General features: G+C 49.1%; 3 protein-coding genes across 5 annotated transcripts; all 3 read left to right on the top strand.

The window, feature by feature from the left end:
- The first annotated feature begins 259 nt into the window (after positions 1–259).
- Positions 260–580, top strand: LOC147981198 (uncharacterized). The gene has a single exon (XM_087517049.1). The coding sequence runs from the start codon at positions 260–262 to the stop codon at positions 578–580; it is 321 nt and encodes a 106-aa protein (XP_087373175.1).
- A 1704-nt stretch (positions 581–2284) lies between these two features.
- LOC147981197 (short-chain dehydrogenase/reductase 2-like) lies at positions 2285–5739 on the top strand. Of its 3 annotated transcripts, none has more exons than XR_015598894.1 (4): positions 2285–2702; positions 3026–3220; positions 3307–3809; positions 5008–5739. XR_015598894.1 is itself a non-coding variant. In XM_087513881.1 (4 exons), the coding sequence occupies exons 1-3, from the start codon at positions 2331–2333 to the stop codon at positions 3703–3705; spliced, it is 966 nt and encodes a 321-aa protein (XP_087370007.1). In that variant the 5' UTR covers positions 2285–2330; the 3' UTR covers position 3706; positions 5008–5739. The 3 variants fall into 3 exon arrangements, 2 of the variants coding, with proteins under 2 accessions (XP_087370007.1, XP_087370006.1); XM_087513881.1 differs by having other exon boundaries at positions 3307–3706; XM_087513880.1 differs by lacking the exon at positions 5008–5739 and having other exon boundaries at positions 3307–3894.
- Positions 5740–8161: 2422 nt separating this feature from the next.
- On the top strand, positions 8162–8743 carry LOC147981196 (uncharacterized). The gene has a single exon (XM_087515893.1). It carries the CDS (start codon positions 8162–8164, stop codon positions 8741–8743), a length of 582 nt encoding a protein of 193 aa, XP_087372019.1.
- The last annotated feature ends 1980 nt before the right edge of the window (positions 8744–10723 follow it).

Genomic DNA, 10723 nt, shown 5'->3' with positions numbered 1-10723 from the left:
ATCTGCAAAAATCAGTAGTGCAGTTCGACAAGAAAAGGGCCGGTTTCTATTGCTCACACATACTGCGTTTGCATCGCATGCCTCCGTTGCTTGCTCCACGGAGACAGAGCTCATACATTCCTCCCTTGCACCCGCACCCTCCCTCCCGATGCTCTGCAGCACCTATATAAGCGATCCAACCCAGCACACCTCTGCATCTCACCACACCGCACACCCGAGACAAGACAAGAAGCACGCACGCACGGACGCAGACGCAAGTATGGCACGCACCGGCGCCACGACCACGACGGCAGCTGCCGCGGTGCTGCTCCTGCTGGCGCTGGTGGCCACGGGCGCCGCCGCGGTCGACGCGGCCGCTGGTGGCTACGAGATGAGCGCGGCTGCTGCCGGCGGTCGCCGCGGCGGCCGGGCCCAGCCAGCGGGGCTGACGCAGTGCATGGGCGGGTGCGGGACGAAGGTCGCATCGTGCCTCCTCGACTGCTACAACACGTCCACGGGAGGGACCATGCCCATCTGCTACCTCGGATGCACCAACAACGCCGTCTTCTGCGCCACCGACTGCACCACCCAGGGGCTCTGATTCCCGATCAATCCATCGACCAATCCATCCGGCTAGCGATGTATCAACGCATACGCACCGCATCCAAGTATACACGTTCCACCCCGGACCCTCTCACGTATGAATAAGATCAGTTGTACTTCGTTTCAGTCGACACGTGCGACTAGACACGAGCTTGTATGCTGAAGTGGTGAATATACACAGCTTGCTATTATGTACTTACATAATGACTCTATCCCACTCTATTTATGTGGTTCTAACTTCAAATACTAACCAATTATATGATGGAAGAACGAGAAAATGTAGTACTCCCACCGTTCGCAAATATAAGAGGTTCTATCTTTTCTTTAGGTGTAGAAGAAAGCTTATAGTATTAAACAGGAATAGTAAGGTTACAATCATGCTCACACATGGGTATAATATGAGACAACACACACGAATCAATCTGTGGTTGGATAGTTAGAGGGACTGTGGTATTCCCAGCACACCAGAGTTCAAATCCTAATCCTCGCATTTATTTCTAGATTTATTTTAGAATTTGTGGTGATGCGCATTCAGTGGGAGGAGATGTTAAATTTTAAGATGATATGCCGCCTCAGTCTTTTGGAGGTGCTCATAAGGGTAGGGTGTACGTGTGCCTGTGTATATAAACACTTGCGTCTGTACTGTGTTCAAAAAATATGAGACGACACACTTGCAGAAAGGAAAAAATCACCATGAATCCTGTAACCTTTGCATTGCCTTTTTTTGCAAATTGAATATATATATATAGACTTGTAGTATTAGTGTATTATTCATTCATTCCAGCTCATATTGAAATATCCACTACATCATATATTTATGAACAGATGGAGTACTTATAAAAAAGACATGCCATCAAGGGGCACACGACGCCACCTTCATGGCATATGTTTATCACTTCATTTTCTTTCTTGAGAAATTTCATCACTTTTCTTCTGCCATTAGTATTTGAGCGACCAACCTTCTCTCCTTTTCTCCCCTAACCCTAGGCGGCTAGAGAAAACTTTCTCCTTTAGACTTCACCAGCGAGCCTGTAGATTTGTCTCCCCTCTGCATGCTGCTTCGGCGGCCGGTGATGGGGAGGAGAATCTCGATTCCTTCGCTCTGGTTAGTAGTTTAAGTTAGGGGTTTTTAGTCCTCGCAGGTGCGGTGCTCGGGCAGATGACGACACTTCTTGTTCGACGGAGCTCTGACGTACATTCCTGCCGTCTACTTCGGACGGTGAGGTTAGGGTTTCTTGTCATGTGACGAGATTTGGTGTCAGGTGCTTTAGATTCATGTAATTGTTCAGGGTGCTGGTCCTTAGGGGCATGTGCACGCAGACTTCCCATTTGTCATCGACAAGGTCAAGCCGTCTCCAATAGGGAAGCAGTGACAATGACAAGGGCTCGTTCTGGCGGCAGTAGTACTCTTTCGGTGGTCTCGGAATCTTGATGTAATTTTTATTATGCTTGAGATGCCTTGTACTTCCAATGACTTCTATAATAATTCTGATCTTTCCGCAAAAAAAAAGTATTTGAGCGACCATCTTTTTATTTACATAAATTCGAGTATATTTTTAAACTAACATAAATTCAAGTTGAAGCATCTATTTTTTTAGCTGACCAGGCTAACGGCCCACCTTAAACAAGCCCATGGACTCTTATTTGCTCTTTTCTGTTGGGCTTAATGGTCTTGGGGCTGTGGTCCCAAAAAACACCCCTATCTGAGTTCGATTCCGGCGAACACAGTACAGCAGAGGGAGAGATACATGGGGAAGAGGGGCAAGGCGGCGGCAAGGGAGCGCCGGGAGGAGCGGCGGCGGGAGGTCACGCTCCTCCGCGCCGTACCCTACGAGCCCCACCAGCGGTGGTGGGACGACCTCGCGCCGGCGCGCGCCGTGGCGGTGGTCACGGGGGCCAGCCACGGCATCGGCTACGAGATCTCCCGCCAGCTCGCGCGCCACGGCCTCCACGTCGTCCTCGCCTCGCGCGACGCCGCGCGAGGCAGGGACGCCGCAGAGAGGATCCTCCGCGAGGAGGGCACGAGCGCGGAGTGGCGGCAGCTCGACGTGGCGGACGCCGCGTCGGTGGAGGCCTTCGCCGCCTGGACGGCGCGGACCCACGGCGGCATCCATGTCCTTGTGAGCCTCCACAACTGCCATGCTCTTCCTCTATACGGAGTACCATGGAACGCTTCAATTTGGTTTCGACAATTTCATACACGGCTGTGGTTTCAATTTTATTTCATCTCTATCCAATTGAGTGATGGAGCGGCTGAGAGTAGTGGTGCCTAATTGCCTAAGCTGCATTAAGATCTGAATATTTATGTTCAAAAAATTCCTACTACCATGCATAGAAGTCTGAATATTTAGCAGAAAATAGCTTGGACATGGGCAGAAAATAGCTTGGACATAGTTGAAAACCATGGGTGCCCGTCTGAATATCTCTGGTAACCCAGCTACAGATTAACAATGCAGGTGTAAACTTCAACAGAGGAGCAGATAACTCTGTTGAATTTGCAGAGCAAGTAATTGAGACAAATTATTTTGGTACAAAGCGGATGATTGAAGCCATGCTACCATTACTGAAACCTTCTCCGTATGGTGCCCGGATAGTGAATGTGAGCTCAAGGCTTGGTAGGGCCAATGGCAGGCGCAATGTAAGTTTCACCATTAACTTCTTTTTTCCCAAGTGACCCATTCTGAATTTTCCTTGACTTGTCTTTTCGCTTTTTTAACCTATCAGAAAATCGGCGATGCGATCCTAAGAGAGCAACTATTAACTGATGATTGCTTATCTGAGGAATTGATTGATGGGATGGTCACTAAATTCCTTGAACAAGTGAAGCAAAATAGTTGGTCCTCCATTGAGTGGCCTCAGATGTACACGGACTATTCTATCTCAAAGCTTGCTGTTAATGTGTATACAAGACTCATGGCTAAGAGGCTTGCTGACAGGTCTGAAGGCCAAAAGATTTACATTAACTGTTTCTGTCCTGGCTGGGTAAAGACTGCCATGACTGATTGGGAAGGGAACATTTCAGCCGAAGAAGGTGCTGATACTGGAGTGTGGCTTGCTCTGTTACCCCAGGCACAAGCAACAATTGGAAAGTTCTATGCTGAGAGACGCGAGATAAGCTTCTGAGGTGACTAGTCTTGTCCATACTTTTGCTCCAGCTAGAGAGCTACAAGTTGAAATTTTCCATAGTTTTGCCCCCAGCTATAAGTAGAGAAAAGCCATGACCCAAGGTTCGTATGTTCAAATTGCTTTGTGTTACTTGCACCTATTGGCATAGAAGTGATACATGCTTACTTTTATCTATGTCCTCTTAAAGGGCTTGTGGTTTGCTTTTTATTTTGCACGTTAGCTGAAGAGCAGTAGAACTGAGATGTGTTCCCATTTCCTCTGATATTTAATGCAGTAACGGATCCATCTTTCAGAATTGGTGTTCTGATACTACTTAATATACATTTTTTCGAGGAAAAGAGCACCAGGGCTCTGGTTCCATTGCATAGCAAAGAAACCAAATTGTCTTACAAACACCAATTCAGCACGCGGAGGACAGCCCCACCGCTACCTCAACAAGGACTAAATAAAACTAGTAGGACATAACAAAAGAAACTGAAACAAACAGAGGTAAACTAATGCAGCGACTCTAGCAGCACAGATACAAATCTGAAACTATCAGAGCTCCCACACACATATTACATAACCGCAGCTAGAAAAAAAATGGAGGGGGGGCTGGGCTGCCTGGGTCGTGCAAATATGTGTTGAACTGGGCCTGCAAGTAGCTGGGCTGGGCCTTAAAATTAGTAGTAGATACAAATTTTACAGTGCTGGAGGGGGACTTGAGCCTGTTAAAGCCCCCCAGTAGATTAGCCCCTGCCCCCGACTCAATCAGCCTGGGTCTGGCCACATCAGTAGCGGCGGCTCCCTTGTCTTCTTTTTCAGCTTTTACGCCATGTTTTGCAGTTGGGATTTCACACAGTCGGAGGACAGCCGCTCCCATAGAGAAAGACTTGCTGCCGTCCCGCGCCAAAAAACCTGTAGACCAGGCCAAGGATTGTGGTTGAAAACCATGTCATTCCTTAAATTCCAGATAGTCCAAAAACCAGCTGCATGCATAATATTAATAGCAGCAAAACTATCACCCCTAGACCAGCATTCAGAGAAGGACAACATACTGATATCCCCTCTAAAACGAGTCAGCTGCATGATAGTTCTCCAGAATTCTAAAGAAACAACACACCCAAAAAATAAATGGTGGCAGGATTCTAGCTCAGAGCAGACTTAATATACATTTGACTTTACCTATGTAAACTATGTAGGTGATTGAAGAACAGTTGAACCTCATGTATTGACATTTTTGCAGTAACTGATTCATCTATCAGAATTACTGTTCTGATACTTAACATACATTTGATCGTACCTATGCACACTATGTAGGTCATTGCTATATGGCTGGAATGGTGGATCTGCCAGTGGCCTGTTAATGAAGAACAATCCAGATGATTGAGTGACTCTAGGTGGCCAAAGAGCATCTGAGTCTTCACATTAATAGAAGGCTCATTCTCTAAAAATTTCTCGATAAATGATGTCATACCAAATGTCCCATGGCCGTGAATGAAGTGGCTGGAAACAGGGGAATGTTCACCAGGACCACCAGCCCAGAACGGCAGCAGGCAGGCATGGCAAGCTGGACTGCCGCACCGAATATATGATTAGGCTGGATCTCAAGCAGCTCCACTGTCAGACCCTCTCATCATCTTCCACGTGCAGGTGGATTCTTACAACCATATGGATCGGATCAATGTAACGCTGATGCAGATGATCGATATGTTTGGGAACCGGTGGCCTGCCTTGGGAACTCCAGAGGTATGCTTATGGCTATGCCATTCATGCCGGCTTTGGTTTGTTGAAGCGAGTGACGCGTTGTGTTGGTCCAAGATATGCATAGCTGCCGATTTTGATGTTTTGGTTGGATCGTGTGATTTGGCATGCACTGTGTAGTAAGAGTACCGTTGCATCTTTTTCTTGACCGGGCTCACGTACAACATCGCAACTATGCTGTCCGTCGGCGACAATATATGTGCGTGTCTCACGATTAAATAAGATATAGAGCTGTTAACTACGAACGTAATACAACGATCCTGAGAATTACTCCCATGATGATTTTCATGACATTATAGGGAGGAATGTAGTGACAGGTACCCCTGTTGTGCGATTATATAAGCGTGAATGATAAGATATAGTAAAATAAATAGATTTACAAATCCCTGGCGAATAAACTGTCATATTTCATTGAAAACTCTTACAAAGTTGCATGCAGTTGCACTCGATGCACTAGAGGAGACCCGAGGAGGTAAACCCCATAGGACACTGAATGTCATGCTACTTTATATACCGGTCGGAAGGCTTTGTTCATTTCTGACACAATGTATCACTCTCTAGTGCCAGAGGAAATCCACATCGACTCCAGCATGCCGCATGGGACAGAGAAATTCGTTGTGGCACGCCGATTTCAGGCCGGACAATTGGGTTGTGATTGCAATTGTTGGTTCGCATCCAGCTGGTGTTTTCAGGCATTTCCGCGCGATACGGAAACAATGCCTGAGCACCATGTAGCATTTGGGTATGTAGATCCACAGGAATAAAAAGCGCGCACAACATTTTGAGTATGTAGTTTGATTAGCCATCTTGGGCCATGCCTGAGCATCATATCATATGTAGTGCACACTAGCGAGCCCAGTGAACACACATGGACAGGCTAGTATAGCAGTCTCCGTGCTTGACCCACGGGGTCCTAATTTCCTCGGCATCGATAGGAATGGACTGCGTGACACTGATGGTTTCCGATCCCCCTGCCATCGCCAGCTCCCACTCAAAATCAACGCGCGTCGCCTGAGTCGGCACGGCCAGAAAAGTCCGCGCCAATGGGAGGGTCACATGGCGGTATGATTCAGCGCACAGAAAGTGCGGTACCGGATGGGCAACACGCCGAAGAAGATTGATGGCCGACTTGGCATCTCTGGTGAATATGGTGATCTTGGGATCAAACGTGTCTGTGCGCGCGGTGATGGAACCGTATACACTGGCAGAGCTTACAGGCTGACAGGGTATGCACATCCGGAATTCCGGATGCACAGGCCGAGCTCGACGGCGTCACTTATCACCGCGCAGACCACGTCTACGACGCCTTTGCTTGTTTCGATGGAGACGGTGTTGCATTTGTCAGACATTGGCGAGTCGTCGTCCCAGTCCAGCACCAGGCTGGATAGCTCCTCCTCGGCATTGTTCTTGGACGCGTCCATCTTCACTCCGAGGGCGACGCCTGAGCAGGCAGAGATGTAAGTAGATGGCCCCGTCGGAGGCAGCTTCATCTGCATATATACATGCAATAGTAGTACTGTATATGTGAGCCGGACAAATACCAACTAGAAGAGACTGATGAGCAAGTTTTGGCAAGATCATACATACGTACCCTGAAATCAACAAGTTGGGATTCGGGATGTTGCATTGCCCATCGTGCTCTTTGTGAGTAAAACGGCTTGGCAGTTTGGAGCTGGCAGATGATGTCGGTGACCATGCCGCCGGAGGCCAGTACTTGGCCAACGAGGGGGAAATTCGCATACACCCCAAATATCTCGAACAGGGGGTCGCCGTAGTGATTCTTGAGGGACCAGCTAGGCCGTGGCAGCTACTGCTGCTGCCGCGGCTGGTTGCCAGGCGACCACCGCGCCGCCGCCCCGCCGGCTGGGAGGTACTCAATCGGACTAGTGGCGGCGAGTGGTGCCTTCTTGTGGATGGCCGGGCCAGCACGCCTAGGGCCGGAACCACCTGGGGAAGGGGCGACGTCAAGCAGCCCTAGTAATCCCGGGAGGTCGATCAGCCTCTGCGAACAAGTTTAAAAAACTATTGCATAAATGTAATGTAGCGAAAATTTGTTCGCAAAGAAAGATAGAAATATTTGAAAACCATCAATCCTGATTCGGATCTCCTGCAGTTTGCGAAGCCTACCTCAGGATTGCCCAAAAGTATGTACCAGTACAAGATGTTCTAGGGGCAGCGGCAGCGGCGGGATGGGGATTCATGGCGGATACCTACCCTAGACCACAAGCCCTCAAGCCCGTGCTGGTTTGTTTGGTTGGGGTCCTGCCGGCCGGGCTGGGCTGGCCCCTTTATTTGGGATTTGGGAATTAAGACGGTGCGCTAGGCTGAGTCCGGCTCGGTTTCCGTCCATGCACCACCTTCTAGCGGGCTTGCCTTTATTTCTAAGTACAATACCCAGTCACTGAGAATACCACTAAGAGCGGGCCGACCTAAATGGACGGCATTTTTGTCCGTTTGGATGGGCCGCCCGCCCGCCATCCGTTCTCTTTTAGTTTTGGAGCCGTCCGCCCTTTTTTAGTTTTGCGTCGGCGGTGCGCCCAACGGGCCGACACATTTTCATGACCGCGCGCGTTTAACATCGTACCGTCGCCCTGATTTTGACGCTCCAGCGGGAAAGGTTCGCGCGCGCGCCGCGCCCGGCGCTCGCTATAAAAGAAGGCTCTCTCTCCACACTCTGTCGGTCGCCCACTCTCGCCGCCTCTGCGCCACCATGTCGATCCGCCGCCTACGCGCTTCGGATTTTCGCGGAGTCCGCGAGCGCCGCTCCGGCGCCTTCTCCGCCGAGATCTGGTTTCGCGAGAAACGTCTCGCCCTCGGCACCTTCGACACCGCAGAGGAGGCGGCCCGCGCGCACAACGCGGCGGCGTGGCGCCTCCTGAGGCCTCGTCGGGATATGTATTTTCCCAACGTGTCGAGCCAGCGGGCGCAGGATCCGGCGCCTCTCCCGCGGCTTTTCACCGACAAGGATCGTCGTGCCCATCGGAGGCGGCAGCGTCGCCTCGCCATCGCAGAGAAGGACGTGGAAGCCTTGGTGCTGTGGCGTGGAGGCTACCCGCAGGACATCATCGACGAGCGCCAGTTCTACAAGCAATTGAGATTGGAGAGGGACGCGAGGAGGAGGGAGCGAGCCGCCTATCGGGAGGACAAGCGTTCGCGGAAGCAGGCAGCTCAATTGAAATTGAAGCTACGAGAAACGGCGGGTTGGGACTTTGAAGACAAGGCGTATGCGGACACCTACATTCAGACATCGGAGGAGGACATTACCGAGTCGGAGTCAGAAATCGACGAGTAGTGGTCTTTTCTTTTTATCTGTGTACGCTAGAATTATCTATGTATCCATTTTTATCTGAAAAAATGGCCGGCGGCGTCAGCGACGTAGCAGGCGGGCGAGGGTGTGAATCCAATGTGCCACCGACCAGCGGGCCCGATGAGGAAAGCGGGCGAGCACGCGCGTGTCCGTCTCGTGTCCGCGCCGACGCAAATCCAGCTTAAAAATGGGCCTGAAATGAATCGCCCGCGGACGAAAAACGGACGCGCGTCCGTTTGGGTTGGCGCGTTGGGCCGCCACTTTTGCCCGCGCCGACCCAAACGGACGTGGGCGGACGAAATGGGTCGCCCCATTGGAGTTGCTCTAAGACTCTGCGTTTGCTACGGAGACATACATACATGACATTGTAGATTATCTATCGTGGTCTAAAAGGTCTTAATTAATATAATACATTTTAGATTGTCTATAATGGTCTAAAAGGTCTTCTATTAGCTTACAGAGGGAGCATGTTTTTTTTTATAATCTATAGAAAGCGATCTCGCCGCCGCCGCCAAGAGCGCTTCCTTCCGCTGCTGTCCTCCGACGGCTCCCCTCTGCCGACGACCTCGGTGGTCGGTGGTGAGTGGAGTCATCGGATTCACACATGTGGATCGTTTAGCCATTAGTAGCTTACGATCAAATATGCCCGTGCGTTGCAACGGGGAAAAAGTCACATGCCCATAACTTAATAAGCATGGCTTACGACCCGCACAAGTCTACGATCTCTATTTCAACACGGTGATACACCTGTGTCACAACATAATGGAATGTTTAAAACTTTAAAAGCAAACTTCATTGACCTCATTGAGTTGTACCCCCCCCCCCCCCTAAACTACTCTTTGCACCTGGTCCATACCCGCCTCTTGTAACTTGTAAGGATTGACTACAATAAAGAGCGACCTTGTTATCAAAAAGGGGAGTTTGGAAGCAATGTCCCTCCTTGGACAACCACGAGGCTTAGTCGGTCCAACTTTCCCAAATGTTGGCCCCCGGCCCTTTTCCTGAAAACACAATTCCAAAATAACACATGCACCTTTGTATTACAGAAGTGAATCCGAGGCCAAAATAGTACGATCTTCTGCTGACCATTTCACATATCAAATTCAGTCCGTCTACATATCGTATAGCAAGAGAGGGAGGTTTGAACAAAGGGAATGATCTAACCTTGGATACTGCATCGTCGCCAACCTCGTTCGCCACTCTGAACTGAATACTATGTCTGAAATATCCAAAATTAATATTTGGTGATAGTATTTATAGTGCTTCCCTACTACTCGAGGAAGGTCATATACAGTGAGACAAATGCGACAACGTCATCGCCTCAGCCATGTACGCCTCCCTTCTCACCAAGCCTAATTACAACAACAGACTTCAGTCCTTACATGCCAAACAAATAGCAGCAACGTTAATGGTCATGCACTGCTTAAAAGCTTTTTTTTTGCGGTGAAAAAAAGAGCTTTATTTAGTTACTGATAGGATTAGGATCGGAAGCCAGAAGGCTAATCAGAGCATCAGGGGCATCCAAACCAGAACTCGGTTCTAAGCATTTGATAAATTATTAGTAGTACAAAATTATTACAAAAGGATCTAGCACATGTTCACACAACAATTATTTTGCATCTTGTTGTAGAAATTTATCAATATGCACAATTAGCGTAAACTAAATTATATAAGATTGTACGTAGGCAACACATAACCACACATGTACCTTGATTTCTCTCTGCACTTCCCAGGCTTTTCCATTGATGCTGATTGATCCCTATATGATTCACTGATCCACCGAGGGGAATCAGGATTGCTAGCATCCATAACTCTCTTCAGTCATCAGTCTCCGACATGCTTGGCTTCCCACCCCCCACAATGGTTTCTAGCGTTCCATTGTGTGCCACTGCCAAAACCTAGTTGTAGTACTCAAAAGATGCAAAGAAGACTCACATATGTTTCGCTGCTTCTTTATTTTTCAGA

This window comes from Triticum urartu, chromosome 3A (genome assembly GCF_056163025.1).
Source record: "Triticum urartu cultivar PI428250 chromosome 3A, HENAU_Tu73, whole genome shotgun sequence".
Taxonomy (NCBI): domain Eukaryota; kingdom Viridiplantae; phylum Streptophyta; class Magnoliopsida; order Poales; family Poaceae; genus Triticum; species Triticum urartu.
Note: the sequence above shows the minus strand (reverse complement) of the source record. Positions and strands in the feature narration are given on the sequence as shown.